General features: G+C 42.5%; 1 protein-coding gene across 1 annotated transcript in view; it reads left to right on the forward strand.

The window, feature by feature from the left end:
• MMP24 (matrix metallopeptidase 24) overlaps positions 1 to 20,385 on the forward strand; it is a 458,389-nt gene that overhangs the window by 423,424 nt on the left and 14,580 nt on the right. Inside the window, exon 8 of the mRNA XM_085619071.1 lies at positions 13,357 to 13,623. Coding sequence (XP_085475197.1) covers positions 13,357 to 13,623 — 267 coding nt within the window. The remainder of the gene's footprint in view (positions 1 to 13,356; positions 13,624 to 20,385) is intronic.

Consider the following 20,385-nt stretch of genomic DNA (forward strand, 5'->3'; position numbering starts at 1 on the left):
ATTATCTGTATTTGAATTTTTGTACGTATCTGAAAGACTATTGTATGTTGTCAATGGATTTTATTATGACTCTCTTACTTGTATATTTTTAACCTGTTTTGTTGCTGTGCTTTTATGGATACCACGTTATCCGAATAAAGTGTCTTTTGAACCTTGAGCTTCAGCTAGTAATTCTGTATTGAATTTGTTCCAGGCCCCACTTATGACAGGTATAGAAGATTTGTTTGCTTGGTAGTGTCTGCTTGGGCTTTCAATGTTAAAAATAATTACATAGTGATCAGACCATACCATAGGAGATACATTTAGAATTTTTATGGAAGTGAAAAGACTGTCTATAATAAGACCTGCTGAGTGCGTAGTCTCTGTTATAATCTGATTGAGTTCTAAGGACTTCGCGATATCAACAAGAGTGGCCGTGTCTTTATCTTCTATTGCTTTCAAGTGGAAATGAAAATCTCCCACAATGGAGAAATTGTCGAATAGCAGGCTGGTTTCAGCTAACACTTGGAAGGTTTGTAAAAATGTATTTTTATTTGCCCCAGGTGGGCAGTATAAAAGTATTCTGGTAAATAATGTCTGATTTAACCTACTTAATTTAAACCGAAATGCCTTGCCAGTAGGAGCACTTGCTCTTTAAAACTGAACAGCGGTGAGAAAGCGTGCAGGCACTAAACCAGCGAAACGAAGTCCGACATACCGTAAAAACAGGAAGACAGAAAGCAAAAAAGACGAGAAACACGCCAAAAGATGCCAGGTCTAACAGTAATATACATAAGTAATATCAAAAATTTACTTAAAATTATTTAATTAATAATTCATTATTACTTAATTAACTTCCCACCCTATCCGCTTACAAACCTAACTACCCGCTGCAACACTATAAAATATTATTAGCAATTCAATAAAAAAAGTAAATCACTTAAAATTACAAACTATGTTTACTAACAATTATACAAACAATAATAACACACAAAATATGAACTTAAACACATTAAAATTATTTTCAAAAGATATTCTTTGCGACAATGGGGCTGATTACGATGCCGGTCGGATCGACTTCTGCGGTCCTGTCGAAGGCGGTCGGATGGTCGCAGTTTCATCAGAAGCGGTTGGTCCGACTGCCGGTTTGCGATACATGCATCCTATTCGCAGACCGACTGCTGAAAGACTGCCGACTACAACAGCTTTTTTCTGACTGCCAAGATGGCGGTCAGAGAAAAACAGCATTCATAGGGCAGTACAGGGATCTCCGACCACCGTTCGGATTACGATGTGGCTTTCCGACAACCCAACCGTGGTGGCTGCCTCGAGTTGTCAGAAACTAAGTATTTGGATTGCATACTAACCCAAATCCACTTCTCTCCAGCTGTCTCCGCCTTAGATACCTTCCTCCAGGTCCCCCTACACCTGCGCAGCTGAAACCTGATGACTCAGATTCTATGGGCGCCGGAATCCGAGTAAGTCCTTATGCGGTATGTTTCCCCATTGACTGGACCGTGCACATTCTGCCACCTCCAGCAATGGGGGACATGTTGCACGAAGCATTTCCCCACATATGTCATGCATATGTGTACAATTCACATATTTGATGTGAGTTTTGTAAGCATTTGCAGTGTCATATTCATGGATATGTTCACCGCCGTAGATGCGACTGCCATGGTAGCAGTGGTTGCATCGTAATACAGTGGGGGGAAGCTTCCAGGCCTCGGCGGTTGAAAAGGGCTCACGAGGTTGGTGGTCGAACAGTAGGTCAGACCAGCATCGTAATCAATCCCTAAGTTATTGAAAACAATATTAACAAAAACAGTATTCTTAATAACAATATTACTTACCTGAAACAAGGCAAGATGGCGGCCGCAGCAGTGGCCGGTTAAGCTGGTGCTCCTCATCTCCCTTACCTCTGCGGGTTTCCTCGTTGTACGGGAGTCAATGGCGATTTAAGGCAGTTAAAGCGGCTTTACGAGCAGTGAGTACGGCGGAAGATATCTCCGGTGCTGTCCTTTTCACTCCGTTTATACTCCGTTTATACTTCCCTCAACACTCGATATTCGTTATTGTATACCGGTCCGTCCCGCTATCCTGCTACCTTGCTGTTCGTGGTTTTTCTCAGAGTTGCTCTCACCTGGCTGAATCGGAGGATTGGCGGTGCTGACAGCCTTTGCTCTGGGCTGCCTGACGTGCACGGCATTCATTTCTGCTGGAGTCTGCTGGAGTTTTGAGCAGGCAGAATGGCAGGGAAGAATCAGCATCAGCGGTCAGGACGGAACAGAGGTAACGCCCAAGGGACAGGTGCGCCACCGAGAACACGGCAGACGGCGGCTGGAGGGAGGCCGATGGAGAGAGCAGAGAGGGTGGGAGACGGACTGGCCGATCCCTCAGACAAGCAGCAGGAGGTAAATGGAGCAATCAATCTGTCTAATGCTGCTAGGGTGGTGGCTGAAGCGCCGGGTGAGAGTGCGGCATCACAGCATATCCCCGCAATGTTTAAACTAAAAAATGCGCCACGTAAGGGGCAAGGTATGATTAAGGATCCTACCCCGGTAGTGGTGGGAACACAGGAGAGTACAGATACTTGTGAATCTCAGATCATTAAAGACATATCGGCAACATGCACTTTAGATAGTCCAGAGAGCAGGATTCTGGGAGATGGAGTTCTGGAGAGCGCTGAGCTGTTACTATCTAATTCGAAGGGCGACGTCGACGTGGTGAAGCAGTCTACTCGGCAGGATGGTAGGGGGTTGGTGAATAACCCATCTGACTTGCCCGATAAGAATTCAATTGTGGAAGATTTTTTTTCATTATCAGATAGGTCCTCGAATGAGAGTGCAGTACAGGACTGGCTCGATGGGACAAGTTTGATGCCTGAGGAAGAGGTCCTTGGGAATTCTGCTGAGCTCCTGGTGCAGCTCGATGGGGAGCTTAGATCTGAGACTACGAGAGGCTCGGAGGCCTCGTCTACTTGGGATGAACGGAGTTCACCTAATTTTGCTGGGACGGCCGTAGCGGGCGAAGTCCCTTTTCAGGGAGCGGCTCCAACAACAGAAGGAAAATCGGCATCTGGAGAGATTACCTTAGCAACAATATATGACCTTATAATGACGCACAGGGCAGAGACTCAGGCTGGTCTAACCCGTACCCAGAATGCCTGTAAGCGCTTACAGAATGCTGTGAGAAGAGTTGCCAGATCTTGTTCAGATATGGGCATAAGGATGAACGAGGCGGAGACTAGGATCTCTACGGTGGAGGACGAGCTAGGGGCTCAAAAGAAAATAGTGGAATCCTTTAAAGAAGATAGGGGTGATGTCCAATTGAAACTTATTGATTTTGAAAATAGACTTAGACGCAATAACCTGAGAATATTAGGTGTGCCGGCAAAGAAAGAGGGATTGGATCCGTTGGAATTTGTGATTGAACTGCTAACAGAAGCCTTTCCGGACCTTGGACATTGGGAGTGGCGGAAGGAAGTTCAAAGGGCTCATAGATTCCCTTTTGTGCAGAAGAAAGTACAAAACATAGACTACCCTAGGGCTATCTTGATTTCCTTGAATAACTTTCGTGCAAGAGAGGAACTGTACGATCTGGCACGACCGAATAAACGGAGAAAGGCTAAAGGGTGTGAATTCTTTGTTCGGCCAGATTTTTGCCAGCCTACCGTAGAACTTCGTTGGAGGCTTAGACAGCTTATCCCGTTGTTTCAGTCCAAAGGCTGTCAGGTGTTTCTGCAAAATCCGGCTAAACTGAAGGTGGTCAGGGGTGGCCACAGTCAGTTTTTCACATCTGAAGTCAAGGCGAAAGAGTATCTTCAGTCTATTTAAGTATCTTTTTTTTTCTGATACTGGCTGCATTTTGTTTATGAATCAATAATGTATGAGTAGGCCGATACATGGACATTAATTGACATTAATTGACTTTAGTGTGCCTCTACTGGTTTTCTGTTCTTTTTGGGGGTCAATATATTTCAGCATATCTCAAAATCTGGTTTTTATTTGTTTTTTTTTGATATGCTGATTGCAGTGGTAACCCGCAGAGGAGGAAGTTGGGCATCAAGCTTATCATCATTAGGGAATAGGTTTTCCCGATGCCTCATGAGGAGGGTAAGGGGAGGAAGGGGAGGGAGGGGTTTAGGGTTGCTGGGAGGGTTAGGGTCAGGGGGGGGTTGGTGGTGGAAAGGGGTGTAAAAGATTCTGCGAGGAGGAAAGATTCTATGTTTAAGGTTAATTTGGTCTATGATAAGAAAGGAGGCATACAGAACAGGCAGGATTTAGTTGCCGGATCACAGCAATTGTATTGTGATATATTTATTTTTTTGATAAGAATTATGCAGCTTACGAAAGTAGTATATAAAAATGGCTTTGGAGATATCATTTGGGAATGTTAAGGATTCTAGATGAGGAAATTAATATGTTGTACACTAAATATCTGTGGGCTGAACAATTTTAGGAAAAGACGGGTGTTGGCCAGGATTATAGGTTCCTGTTCCTGGGATTTGTTATTTCTACAGGAAACTCATATAGCGTGGTCCAATAGGGCTTGGCTGGGCACGCTTGGGCTTGATCTAGTAGCTTGTACATCCCAATCTGTTAATATAAAGGGAGTGGCAATATTGGCTAAGAAAGGGTTGATGGAGGTAAGGAAGCAAAAGGTAGATAGGCTGGGACGATGGGTTATGATCGAGGGGGCTATATCTCACCAAGTTATTACACTTTGTTCAATATATGGGCCAAATTTGGATGCCCCTGAGATTTTCCAGGAGATTAGTTCAGAACTTTCACTGTATCCACAGCCTATGATAGTATGTGGCGACTTAAATATTCACCTCCCGTCTGGTTTTAATTTGAGATCACCCGAAATTTATATGGGAAGGAAGCCGAGAGGGTTTAGAGGTCTGCAGGCGTTTGTTTATGATCAAGGGCTTTATGATGCCTGGGTTGAGCTTAATCCTGGCCAAGATGGGTATACATTTTTTTCTGCTCCGCACCGAAAGATGGCACGATTGGATTATTTTTTGGTTTCTGATATTATTTTATCAAAGTCATCTATAAGGATTTTACCTAAAATAATATCGGATCATAACCCCGTGATATTAGAATTTGAGTGTACTGGCTTAATGTCTACGACAAGGAAATGGACATTTGACAGAAGGCTTCTTCTTAATGAAGATTATTGTAGCTGGATGAAGAAATGGATTCTTGAATTTCTTCAGATGAATATAGGTTCTGCAAGGGCTGATGTTGTCTGGGATACACTGAAGGCGGGGGTGAGAGGGGAGACACTTAGGTTTGCAGCAAGGAAACGTAAAAATGATCGTTTGGAGTTTTTAAAGGTCTTGGTGGTTCTATCCCAGGTGGAGCAGAGATTGGTTCAAGAAATAAAAGTTGGGGGTAGGATTAAGGAGGTACAGGCGGAAGTTGCAGCTACTCGGGCGAAAATATATCAGGAATTTGCGGATGTGGCGGCAGCAAACTATCAGGTACATAGGAATCAGTGTTATGAATATGGAGAGAGGGTTGGGAGAGTTCTCGCTAATAGACTACGTCAAAGAGAGGCCTGTTCTAGGATAGTTAAAATTAAAGATATGGATGGAAAACTTGTAGAGACACCATTTCTGGTTCAGGATGCCTTTAAAAAATACTACGAAACATTATATATGGCTGAACCAGTCTTGACCCCGGAGAGCTATCTCCAAAAAATGGCCTGTGTAGGTTTAGATGATATGGATAAGGATTGGTTGTCAGACTCCCTTTCGTGGGAGGAGATAAAAACAGCAATGCTTTCACTATCTCCAGGGAAGGCGATGGGACCAGATATGATTCCTTTGGAGTTTTATGTTAAGTTTAGAGAGCCTTTAGAGGAGATAATGATGCTAGTGTTTCAAGGAGCGTTTGAAGGGGTACCTCCAGCATCCTGGTCTCAGACAGTAATTGTGGTTTTTCCAAAAAAGGGAAAGGACCCTCTCGATCTATCCTCGTACCGACCAATATCTTTAATTAATGCGGATAATAAAATTTATTCAAAATGTCTAGCTAAAAGACTGGGGGTAGTCATCCCTCCATTAGTTTCATTACGTCAGCATGGATTTATTGCAGGGAGGGGGACCACGGACCATGTTAGACGGGTTATTTCTGTATTTGATTGGGCACAGGCAATGAGTCTACCTGTTGGCGTTGCCTTTTTGGATGCTGAAAAAGCATTTGATAGGGTGTCTTGGGAGTTTCTTTGGGCAGTGATGAGGTGGAAATCGTTTCCGGATGGTTTTATACGGGCGATATGCTCAATGTATCGGGCTCCAGGGGCAACAATACGGCTGATTGGAGAGGAGTCACAGAGATTTTCGATAAACAGAGGCACCCGACAGGGTTGTCCCTGTTCTCCACTTCTATTTGCTTTGTTTATTGACCCTCTCATATGTAGTCTGGAGGCGGACCCCGAAATTAGACCAGTAACAGCGCATTCGTACTCTGTTAAGGTCCTGGCATATGCTGATGATCTGGCTGTTTTGTCCAGTGATATGAATAAGGCACTGCAAAGAATTGAGGTCATCACAAAAATGTTTGGGGCAGTGTCTGGTTGTAAGTTAAATCTGGGGAAAACCCAGGTGCTACATACAGAAGTCGGACTAGTATCTGGGATGGAGGTAGTCACGGAGGCTAGCTATTTAGGTATAATTATCTCACCTCAAATTCAAACTATCCCAGAAAGAAATGTGGAGCCGTTGATCGCGTCCGTTAGTAAAACGCTGGAACGGTTAGACCGGCTCCATTTGTCATTGTATGGAAGAGGTAATGTCCTAAAAATGTCTATTTTCCCAAAATTTCTCTACCTCTTCCGGGCTATTCCAATCCTTTTTTCCAGATTGCTGTTTACTAAAATAGAACGAATGTGCACACGTTTTTTATGGGGATACCATCGATCAAGAAGAGCAATGAAATTCCTCTATCTCCCAACGGAACGAGGAGGTTTGGCTCTCCCAAATTTTTATTTGTATTATTGCGCAACATTACTTCAATTTATGGGTGTGTTGGTATGTGGCCCGATAGCAGTCCTGGATGTTGCTTTTTCTCCTTCAATATATGAATGGTGTCTTGGTGATTCAGCACAAGGCTTATTGTTGAAAATTTTGGAGCCAAGCTATTACAAAAAAACTAGGTTTAAAATAATTCAGGCAGCTTATTTAGTCTGGAAGGGGTTACGTAAGCAGCTGCATATTCCGAGTATCTTACGGGAAACACCATTAGATGCTATGGGTATTTTACCTGGGATATTTCATGACGCGGTCATGCGGAGGTGGGCCCGTTATGGTGTTAAAAGAATTGGGGATCTGTTAGTGCAGGGAGAGATGAGTTCGTTTGCAGCTTTACAGGGCAGGTTTAATGTTAGAAATGCTGATTTTTTTAAATATTTGCAGCTGAGAAGTTTTCTTCAGGGTGCAATTACGGGGGGTAGATGTCAGATTCGACAGATTTGTATTTTGGAGTTAATGCAACAGAATTCCAAAATACGTCAGATTTATACGGAGCTTATGGGTATGCAACGGGATGATATGGCTAGGCAGGAAGCAATATGGAAGGAGAAACTATCAGTTAGTAATTTAGACCTAAAGTTGGTCACCCAAATTGCTGGTTCTATTTTGCTGTCTGGTGGTCTTAAGAGCCAGTCATATATGGCTCTGTTTAATTTGTATTATACTCCTGCAAAGATATCGAAATGGAAGTGTGGGAGGGGTGATAAATGTGCAAGATGTGATCTCCATGCTGCAGATTCAATTCATATGTTTTTTTCCTGCCCGGCCCTTCAGCCTCTGTTATTAGAGATAGAGGAGTTTATGAGTCAATATCTGGGGGTACAGATAACTATTACAGCGAGTCTGGTATTGTTTGGAGTTGAATTTGAATCTACCTCAGACCCGATTGGATTACTGGTGCGTCATAGAGGCTTTAAGTTTATGTCTATGTCGGTTTTGAGGCTATGTATAACGTCGCAGTGGCTTGATCCGGACCCCCCATCCTTTTGTGGTTGGAGGGCTAAGATAATCTCAATTTTTAATATTGAATCAGCCCTGTATAAATTAAAAGGTCTCTCAAAGAAAAAGTTAGGGGCTCAGATATGGGAGCCAATGAGAAAATGGATACAATAATGATGGTTATAATTTGGCTATATGGTTTTATGTATGTATTACCCTGCTTTGTCTCTGTTGTATACAAGAGAAATATTTGTATATTTTTTTATTCTTTTTTTTATATTTTATTTTATTATTTTATTATGTATGTCTTCCTCGCTGAATCAATAAAAAAAATTAAAAAAAAAAAAAAAAAGCAATTCAATAAAAAAAGTAAATCACTTAAAATTACAAACTATGTTTACTAACAATTATACAAACAATAATAACACACAAAATATGAACTTAAACACATTAAAATTATTTTCAAAAGATATTCTTTGCGACAATGGGGCTGATTACGATGCCGGTCGGATCGACTTCTGCGGTCCTGTCGAAGGCGGTCGGATGGTCGCAGTTTCATCAGAAGCGGTTGGTCCGACTGCCGGTTTGCGATACATGCATCCTATTCGCAGACCGACTGCTGAAAGACTGCCGACTACAACAGCTTTTTTCTGACTGCCAAGATGGCGGTCAGAGAAAAACAGCATTCATAGGGCAGTACAGGGATCTCCGACCACCGTTCGGATTACGATGTGGCTTTCCGACAACCCAACCGTGGTGGCTGCCTCGAGTTGTCAGAAACTAAGTATTTGGATTGCATACTAACCCAAATCCACTTCTCTCCAGCTGTCTCCGCCTTAGATACCTTCCTCCAGGTCCCCCTACACCTGCGCAGCTGAAACCTGATGACTCAGATTCTATGGGCGCCGGAATCCGAGTAAGTCCTTATGCGGTATGTTTCCCCATTGACTGGACCGTGCACATTCTGCCACCTCCAGCAATGGGGGACATGTTGCACGAAGCATTTCCCCACATATGTCATGCATATGTGTACAATTCACATATTTGATGTGAGTTTTGTAAGCATTTGCAGTGTCATATTCATGGATATGTTCACCGCCGTAGATGCGACTGCCATGGTAGCAGTGGTTGCATCGTAATACAGTGGGGGGAAGCTTCCAGGCCTCGGCGGTTGAAAAGGGCTCACGAGGTTGGTGGTCGAACAGTAGGTCAGACCAGCATCGTAATCAATCCCTAAGTTATTGAAAACAATATTAACAAAAACAGTATTCTTAATAACAATATTACTTACCTGAAACAATGATATTCTTGACAAAGATATTTCTGCATCACAATATTTTTGTATCCTGATATTTCTTTCTAATGTTTCTGTCTCCCGATTTTTAAACTAGATATTTTGTCTAAATACCATAAGGAAAAGAGCTAGCTTGTCCACAGGCACCAGAAGAAATCAGTAGGAACACAGTGCAACTTAGGGACATTCACTGGCGTCTGGGAGATTAGTTCAACAAGGGTGACAGAGTGCACACCGATTTCCTCCTTTAGTCAAAGTTTGTCCAATTTTGAGTTTGTTTGCGTGCTAAGCCCAGAAACGTGGTCTGCCTTGAAACCCTGACTTATGAAAACGATGCAAAAATGGGGTGGTTTCTCTCTCTGGGAGATTGGTGCATGATTGACCTCTAAGACTTCATGTATGAAAGTTGGTTAGTCTATTAGAAACATAGCCAGGAAAATGTCTAAATTAGTCTACAATTGGCAAGTGGATTAACTGCTCCTAACTGCCGATCGATTTCCGCCAACTGAAAACATTTTTCAGAAGGTACAAGAGACATTAGGGGAGGCAGAAATGTAATGAACATCCAGCAGTCTCAAATGTAACAATGTTTTTAAAAATTCAGGAAATCCCTTTGGCCTCAATATCTTGGGCTAAATTAAATACTTGAGATGTATGTGATACCTGGGTCAAGGACAGGATGCTGAGAAGTTATCTCAAGTGTCCTGCTTGATTTCAGAAAGAAAAGGTGACTTCTCCCTGTAGCCATGGTACTAGCCTGCACTTAGTATGCACATGAATGGTGTCAAGCCTGTCCGTTAAAGGGTCACAGATTGGAGAAAGGATCTGTAGGGGCAAATTACTCATTGGCCAATATAGTATTTCTTGATTGTAGTTAACAAAAGACATTAGAGGCACCAACATTCCCCAGAATCAAGGTTAAGAACGAGCTTAGAATAAGATCTCCCAGAAACCAAGGACCACAAGTTCTGAGGACACCAGATGACATGACAATTGTCATACTGAGTCCAGTGTTTCTCTGAACCTCCACCCACTACCCACTGATGGTGAGCCAATGCCTGCACTTTTTAGTATTGTCAGGTCGGTGAGTCTTAGGCACCATCTCCTTGTTACTCAAGGACACTTGGGTAACCTCAGTACTCTTTTCAAGGTTAACTGGGGCAGCCTCCTCCCTCAACACTACTCGGATCATTCCAGGGGTAGGCCCACCAGTGATGGGCTGTCTCCTCTTTCAGCTTGTCAGTCCTCCAACTCTGCAGAGGTCAGGCTGGCTATAGGAGGACATACAGCTCTCAACCCTGGACAAAGCAGGGGATCTCATTCCTGTTGGCCCCCCTCTCTCCTTTGGCCCAGGGTCTGTTATCAGATCATTCTCTTCCTCCTTCTCTATCTAATCCTCTTCTGCACCATCATCTATGTGATGTAGATGGCAACATGCAGACTTCTTCCCTGGCTCTGAGGCCTATTTGGTTATCCAGTCTCTTGGAGCCTTTTCCTAGTTACAGCCCCATCTCCTTTTTCAGCTCTGCCACAGTGAAACTTTTAATAATGCTGGGATCAGCCTCCATTCTTGCAAAAATCAATGGTGTAAAATATGACGATATGAGTGAAACTTAGGAAAAAGAGAAAAATGCCCTATTAAAAATAAAGATGAATTTAAAAATAAAAAAATAATTTTGATGTCAGATTATACAAGGGATTTTTGGTTTTACACAAATCACTGAGTGGCACTGCAAAAACACAAGTCCTGCATCAAGCTGCTGAACACTAATTTAAGAAACTGAAGTATTAGTTTAGAATCCACCTCAATTAATCACAAGCCTTGCCAAGGTGAACCACTAAAGTCGCTAAATACACCTGTGCTTAACCCTCTGCTAACTTGGCACAAAACAGTCAGGCCTAACTTAGAGGCAATTTGCAAAGTATTTATGGTGCATTCAAACAGTAATTAAGTGAAAAAAACATACAACAAAAATCTGTAACCAATCTATACAATTAAGTACATTTTAATGAAATCTGTTAATTCGAACCGGAGATATGAATGTTTAACGTTTTAATTCAGAATAGAACCAAAAAGCTCAAAGTGCCAACTGCAGTTATGTGGTCGCACTAGACTGTGTCAAAGTCAGAAGGTAAGGCGGACCACGATGGAATGCATACAGGGACCAGGTTTGTCCCAGTGGAAAGTTTACCTTCTGATTTATAAACTTTTCTGGAGAAAAAGATGTCCTAATGAGTCATGGGCAAGCTGCAACAGGAATCCCAGTTGGGGCTCAAACGATGGTGGGTTGCTGACGAGTGCGGCCCCAGTGCTGTCGATGATAAAGGCAGGAAAGCTCTGAATGGGCGAAGTTCAGAGTATGCGCTCAGGAAAGCCTTGACGTCAATCGGCCTCAGTGAAGCTTCCTATGTTCAGACATAGAAACATTTTTGGATCTCCGATCTCCTTCAGAAGGGCAAACCAGTAAGCTGAGTCCGACCGGCAATTCAACATCTTATGGCTGCGGCTTCAACTGCAACCCCACTCTCTGTTGGTTCTCCAGGCAGAAAGTTAGAAAAAAAGTTTCTAATGTCCCTTCTCTGGCAGTTTGGGGACAGGAGGAGTACACTCTAACACCAGCCAAAGGTCCCAGACCTGGGGGCGGGGGGGGGGGGTAAGGGGGGCACTACTTGGGGGTTACGACTCACTGCATCAGAGGCCAGCTGCAGGGTACAGGGCAGGTCCAGTTGGAAATGGTCAGCTGGGCAGTTGTAGGGTGACTGCCTCTGGAAGCTTGTTGTGTCCTCGTAGCTCAAACATGAGGTCAGCCAACTCACCCTTGGAGTCACATCTGGGGTCCTGGGTTCAAGGCATGCAGGTCCAGTCTTCTTTCAGGTTCTTCAGACAGCAGAGCAGTCCTTCTTATGATTCTTCACATGTCAACAGGCCAGCCTTTGGGTGGAGGGCAAGTCTTTGTCCACCCCCTAAACCAGTTCTGGTCAGTTCTTCTATCCCTACTGGGTTTGGTGCCAGCTTGACTAGAAAGACAAAGAAGAGGCAGGCCTAGGTATGAGCTTCATCTGACAGTGACAAGGAAGACTTGCTTTAAAGCTCAAGAAGGTGCTGGGCACACCCCCAGGCGATCCTGTCAAGGGAGGAGTTGCCCTACATAGGATTGTTACTTGATAATCCCATACCTTCAACATCTGATTGTTACTTGATAACACCATATCTTCAATTTGTTTGTGAGAGATTAGGTATCTCGAGATTCCCACCAGCACATATGATGAAAATTTAGTTAACCATTCTGAGGGTATATTATATCTAGACTTTATTTACACTTTAAGAATTCAAAACTATACATGGTCTTATCCTGCCATATGTGTTCTATTTTTAAAGATCACCGATTTCAATCCCTACCATTTGCTTTCCAATATAATTTTTTTTTTTAATCTATTTTAATTGCTTGCTTATCCTAAATCGCGGTATACCCCCTTTTGTACCGCTTTATCCTAAATTGCAGCATCTTTATGAGAAAGGAATGTATCCCCTTGTTCTGTGAAACGCTTTCTCCACATCTTGAGAATGTGTTTTACTGTATCCCTGCAAACTGGCCAACAAGCAATCCAGTTTTCCAGTAGAATGGGGGAAGCTAGATGTTATAACAAAGAGAAGGATTGGTGATCAAGTTAATCGATTTATGTGCGTCTAGTGACACTAGTGTGTGCCAAGATCAAATATACACAATAGGCATGTACAGAATATAGCGGACTATTTCCACGATTGATGTTTATCTGTAACCAAGGGAAACATCTAACACCCTTTCCTTACAGATATCTGGAACAGTGAAAGTAATTTCACCTTTTACAAACTTACCTATTGAGCACCACAAAAATGGTTTGGTGCATGTGATCTTTTAAGTGCTTTTCAATGATTATCTTCCAGTTGCAATCCTCTCTGTAGAAACAGAGGCATATGAATCTAGATATATGTGTATTTTATTGAAAATCCAAGTCAATTAACACTGTACTTCTCTTTGCCTACTATGTAGGGCTAACTGATTTGAATAATTTTACCAGATCTGAGAGCAAATGCACTATATATCTTTTTAATACATTCTAGGAGACAAGTACTGGGTCTTTAAAGAGGTGACAGCAGAGCCAGGCTACCCACATAGCCTAGTGGAACTGGGAAGTTGCCTTCCACGAGAAGGTATTGACACAGCTTTACGCTGGGAACTAGCAGGAAAAACCTACTTTTTCAAGGGAGACCGATACTGGAGGTACAATGAAGACAAGAGAGCAGCAGATCCTGGATATCCAAAACCCATCACTATATGGAAAGGAATCCCTCCATCTCCTCAAGGAGCTTTTGTGAGCAAAGAAGGCTGTAAGTAGAACAATTCATTTTTATGTGATCGTAAAGCACATTTATAGCTCACAAAAGATATAATCAAGTTTTTGTTAATTTACATGGACATACTTCTATAAAGATAACCCCCACAATATAGCTTGTACATTGGCAGTGTTTCCAAGGGGATCTAGAATAACCAGCCATTCAGATAAACCCATCCACCATTGACTAGTGGCGGCTGGTGGCCTTTAAAAGTGGTGAGGGTATAATCGGTGGCTTGAATTCCAGTGATTGAGCCTGACTTCTCAGTGGGTTAGGGGGTTCACTCACACTCGCTCGTAATCAGTCTTATTCTCTCTCTCATTCTCATTTATTCACTCTAATTTGCACTTGCTCTACTTTTACTTACTCTGACTCACATAGTCTCATCCATTTTCACTTTGACCCACTGAGTTTTACTCAATCTCACTTACTCTCACTCAGTTTCATTCATTTTGATTCACTCAATCTCACTCTGACTCACTCAGTCTCACTCATTCTCACTCAATCTCACCATGACTCACTTATTCTCACTCAGTCTCACATAGTCCCCCTCTGACTAACTCGTTCTGCTTGATTCACTCAGTCCCACTAATTTTGATTACCTCTGTCTCACTCTGACTCACTTAGTCTCACTTACTCAGACAGTCTTGGTCATTCTCAGTCTCTTTCTCACTCACTCTTTCTCCTTGATGCACAAAATCACACTCATTCTGATTCATCCAATATCACTCTGACTCATACTCAGTCTTACTCATTGCCACTCATTGTGACCCAGTTTCACTCTGACTCACTCATTCTCACTCTCACTTACTCAGTCTGACTCACTCAATTTTACTTCTGTCTCACATAGTCTGACTCATTCTTACTTAATCAGTTTCACTCATTCTCACTCTGACTCACTGTCTCACTCATTCTGACTCACTAAGACTGATTCATTCCCTCCATCTCACACACAGTAACACTGTCAATCTCCCTCACTTTCATTCATTCACACTCATACTCACTTTTCCTATCACTCATTCTGACTAACAACTTCTTCACTGACAATCTCTCAATTTCACTCACTTACAAACACACAGACATGTAGACCTGCTTACACGTACACACGCCCTCTCACAGACACACTCTTACGTATATACACACAGCATTTAAAATCTTTTTCACTTATCTTGCTGCCTGCACGGGCCCTGTTTGGACTCCTTCTTTTTGCTTCGAGCGCTGAACCATGATGAACCTGAAACCTCAAAACTGCTCAGTCATAGATTTGAGGTTTCAGTGACTTACTGATTGGCATGTAGTCAACGGCACCACAGGGCTTAATCCTGCAGTAACTGTAGTTAACTATAGCTGTGACGCTGTAGTGCCACATATGGGGGAGGCACAGAGGCGTGCCAGGGGCTTGAGGCCAAGGTTGGGGGGTTCACCAGCCCTGGATAATCTCTCTGGTAGCTGGTGCAGGCGCCTTTGTGCACCAGCACCAACCATCAGACAGTGTTACAGCAAGGTGCCGCAGGCAGTTGTTTGTCTGCATTTTTGTTACTATAACAAGAGTGAATAATAGGTTTTTTATTCACTTTTAGTACAACAAAAGTGAAAAAGGCACCAGAAAACAAGGAGGGCATAGCCCTTAAAGGACATCCGGTACCTGCATTTGACAGAGAGTAATGTACAGCGCCTACCTGGTAATCTGTTGCCTCTCTAGAGAGCCTAAAGTTGAGGTGGTTATCTGGCTCCTCTTCAGGGAGAAAACAAACATATATGCATCAAAGAAGTGGAACGCTGAGGCAAAGGCATACATTCCATGCACTGTAACAATCAAGTGTCTCATTCTATTCTGCATTAAGCTAAAAACAATAGGCAGCTGAACATCAAAATAGCACCGCCTACAAAATCAAGAAGGACTTGTAAGCATCTATAGGAACAAATGCTTCTTACATAGAGTGCTGACATTAACAAGTCTATGCCAACTCAAAATGATAGATGTCTATAGTTACTTGCAATATACTGACTGTGTAGAAGGTTTGGGACTAGTGTCTTTCTTCTTTCGCTTGATGCCATGATCTCCATGGACCAAAACGTACCCATGGTCTTGCCTCCCTCTAAATCTTAAAACATTTCTTTATGAGGGAAGAGGTGTGGCGCAGCGGTCAGGGCGACTGACTCCGGAATCTGGGGATCACGGTTCGATCCCCGGCGCCAGAGGAAGATTAGCCCAGCTCTCACTTGAGTCTCATGTTTTCCCACCCTTGCCTATTCTTCTTTGATCCTGAACTTATCCAGTGTAAATATACATATATATGTGATCAAGACAGCTAGTCTGTAGAAAAGCGTAACCTGCAATAAACCGCATTGGGCATATTCCTGAGCGTGCGTTCTACTTGGATTTCTGTGGATGTACATATATATATACATTTCAATCCTGTGTCAACAGTTTCTTCCCCACCAGAGGGACGGGATATCATGATGTGTGATTCCGGGTTTTGAGGGTAATTGATTCCTTCACACACTGTCTATTTTACCATTAAACCCACTAGAGGGTAAATATCATATATCGGTTTTCACACATCATGCACGTTAAACACTATGATTGTGCGAACCTGATCACCTAACTCATCACTTTACTTGTAATTGCGTTGTTAAAAGTGGTCCACTAAAGAATTGTCATTATGACAAACTAATTTCATTTCTCTTCTCTCCCCATGTCACCTCATTTAATTTTTGAAAATTTTGTTTCTTGTAATTCACCAGCATAATGTGTAAATACATGCACTACAATGACCAGAATGCTTTGCTAACGCTAAAACAGGAAGTAGCAGCAATAATTGAAATAAATAATGTCTGGCCATTGTGTAGGTAACCCGTGATCAGGGTTCGAGTGAGAACCGAAACGCGTTGGGCCAGTGTTGTTGTTGGCTGTGCTGATGAACTTTGTTTTGGATTAAAACGAACTGCAAACTAAACCATTGGATTCCGCTTGAGTGCGTGTACTCCTGACCTCTGGGCTCAGAGGTCTCTTGCTTCTTGTTTATACCGGTTGTCCTGCCGGTTGTACTACGCACCTCCCCGACCAAAGAGCGCCGTCCCCCAACCTAGGACATTACATGATTCATGTTAACCGGAGTGTCGGCAGCCACCGCGGACCGAGTACAATCGGAAAGAGGATTTGAAATGGAAATGGAAATTATGCACGCGCACGGTTGATAAGCGGACGGTGAAAACTCTACCTTGCAGCCGGAGGGACGCAGGATACAGTGAAGCCTGTTCGCTTGAGGTAAGACGCGGCATAAGCATTACTTTCAAAATATGCACTCCCAGCGGGCTATGGGGCTCTCATTAAGCAAACTTGTGTTTTAAGTTACGGAACTAAAAACCGTGTGATGTGTAGAATTACGTGAGAGCACAGCGTAATTAACAGCCCCCAACACACGTCTCATACTGGTTTGCCAATAGACAGCAGCATCAGATCAATCTGTTACAATTCAAAGAAACTGTCTTACTATTACCAAGCAAACAGAATGCCACGAACCTGATATTGCTATTTGCATCCACTTGTGAGTGAGAACTCGGAATCCTATTCAAACAACAATTCACTTTGAATAGAGCACATTAACTTGCCAACAAAACAACAACCATGGAGGGAAGAGAAGCCAAACGCAACGCCGAAGTAGCACAAGTATTTGAAAGCATTCCTATGTCATACCAATCTAAAGGTAAACTCAACATAAACGCCACAAATGATAACAAAGAGATCCTCAGATATTGGGAACGTTTGTCGAGAAAAGAGATCAACAAATGGTGGGAAGTGATCACCCTAAAAAAATATGTAGAAGTCAAGCGAATACCTCGAGGATTACGCCTTACATTAATGCCCAGTCACCAGGACACTAGTGGGGAACTCTTGCAGGAATGGGGTGAGCACCTCTTGGGCTCCTCAATGGGCCTCATAACGATCCTCATCAAGCATACAGAAAAAGCACTAAGTGATATACAAACTGAACTAAGTGAACTTGAAGAGTCCCTAGACAAGCTCACTCTTTCTGAAGAGCATCAAAAACTAAAAGATGAAATGAGTAAGAATCTGGAAAAACATGAAGACCGCGTAAAACAACGCTAGCAACTTAAGTTTCAGAGAGACAAACTGGATTTTGAAGAAGGACGAATTTTCACCTTTTCAAGGAAATACGAGCAACAAAGAAGTAAGGAACAACTAGAAGCAGCAAGCGCACAATCTTCCAGCTTTGAATCTCTGCCAAGCACGGATGTGAGTGAAAATGAAAGCAGTCACGCCCCCCAAACAACTTCAGCAACAAGCACCAAGATTCCTTTTTTAACCGAAATGCGCCTGGCTCTGCAGCAACAAAATTGGGAGAAAACAAGACCACCAGGCCGTGGGAGAGGAAGAGGAAGGGGCAGAGGACAGGGCAGAGGAGGCAGAGGAAGACAAGGCGAGGTAAAAGAGGGCAAGGGAGGCAACGATGCCTCCATGGAAACTCGGGGCAGACAAAAACGGACCTAATAACATTTACTCAGCAAGAAGAAACAGAGCACAGCACTGATTCTCAGGAATTAAATGTTATCAACCTTTCAACTCGTCATCTAACCAAGTCAGAAGAAAAACTTCTAAAGAAAGGCCTTAACTTCTGTCCAAAAATACATATTGATCTTGCCCAAACACGCATCGACCTCTACAAATACATCCGCAAACTCAAACTGGTTAAAATCTTTGCGGAAAAAACCAGACCCACAAAGGAGAAAATCGCCATGACTTACAACAGTGAACTACTAGTTGAAGACGAACAAGCTCTGATCACCCTCATAACAATGGGTGATGTAGAACAAATAGATCCCTGTGACAATTTGGGTGAAATACTTCCACCTTTAGGAGCCGGAATAAGCGGTAAAAAACCCAAATCTTATTTCTATCCTACCTTACCACCTGGCAACAAGATTGACTTGTGTCACGAAGCCATTATACATGAGTTATACCATCTGAACCAACGCAAAGTAAAGGATAATCTTTTACCCTCGGAAAGACAAGCACTAAAGGATTTACAGCAGGATTCAACAATTGAGATCAAACCTGCTGATAAAGGCGGAAACGTTGTAATTCTCAATAAAGCAGATTACATATGGGAAGCTAACCATCAATTGCAGGATACATCGTGCTACAAAGAACTCAGCACCAATCCAACTAAGGAAATTGAAGTAGCCATCAATAAATACCTTAATGACTGGCACAATGAGGGTCTGATTGACGAAGAAGAGAAAAAATATCTCACAGTGCCAAAACCCATTGAAGCCACAATTTACTTTCTGCCCAAAGTTCATAAACGATTAAACAAACCACCTGGCAGACCGATCATTTCCGCCAACGGTTCAATCATGGAACCCATTTCCAACTATATTGACTATTTCTTAGCTCCCATTGTAAAAGATTTAACCAGCTATCTCAGAGATACAACTGATCTCCTACAGAAACTTGAGGGTATACCCTGGAACCATCGATATAAACTAGTGTCAATGGACGTAGTTTCTTTATACACAAACATAGAACATGAAATAGGCCTAAAAGCTTGCAGCTTCTTTTTAGGCAAACGCAACATTCAATACAAACAACATAACTCCATGTTGTTACAAATGATTACTCTATGCTTGCAAAATAACATTTTTACCTTCAACAAAAAACATTACCAGCAAATGAAGGGTACAGCCATGGGCTTTTCTTTTTCTCCGAATTTTGCAAATCTTGTCATGGGGTGGTTCGAACAGAAAATCGCATGGAATTGCGAAAATGATCACCATGTACAAAAAATCATAGCATGGTGGCGTTTCATCGACGACTTGTTCATAATATGGGATGGTGCCAATGAAGAATTTGCAACATATTTCCAAATCTTGAATAATAACGAGACCAATTTACAATTCACCTATGAAATCAGTCCAAATAAAATCTCATTTCTTGACATCGAAATATATGTGCAGAACAATACAATACAAACCACCCTTTTCAGAAAACAAACAGCTACGAACTCAGTTCTTCACGCGGACAGTTTTCACCCCACAAATCAAAAATGGAACATACCTTATGGGGAATTTTTACGTCTACGTAGAAACTGCTCCGCAGATAATGATTTTGAGAACCACAGCAAAGCAATGGCAGTAAGATTCCAAAGAAGAAAATATCCTGACAGGATAATTCAAACAAGCCTCAAAAGAGCAAAAGAAAGAAATCGGACGGAGATATTGAAAAACATACCAAAGGCAACCCAGGATGATTTCACAAAAATACGCCTTATAACAACTTATTCAACTGAAACTAGTGATCTAATCCATATTTTGAAAAAACATTGGGGCATCCTGAAACTTGACACCACCATTGCAGACCTAATTGGAGATCATCCGAATGTCACCTATAGAAGAGCACCTAATCTGGGTGACAAACTGACACGCAGCCACTTCACAACCAAGCCACAGAAACCATGGACTAACATTGAGGGTTTCTGGCCATGCAAAAACTGCAAAGCCTGCAAAATTGGCATTCCCAAAAAAGAGGTGGAGGGCAGAAAAGGCGGAAATTGGAAAATTCAACAACACATTTCCTGCAAAAGCAAATATGTGGTGTACGTTGTCGAGTGCCCTTGTAATCTAAAGTACATAGGCAGTACAATTTGTGAAATTAAAAAACGGATTCTTCAACACATTAGAGCCACCGTTAACACAGATCGCTCTAATGCTATTGCCAAGCATATGGAAAAC

The sequence above is a fragment of the Triturus cristatus genome, chromosome 7, assembly GCF_964204655.1.
Source record: "Triturus cristatus chromosome 7, aTriCri1.1, whole genome shotgun sequence".
In the NCBI taxonomy this organism is placed as follows: domain Eukaryota; kingdom Metazoa; phylum Chordata; class Amphibia; order Caudata; family Salamandridae; genus Triturus; species Triturus cristatus.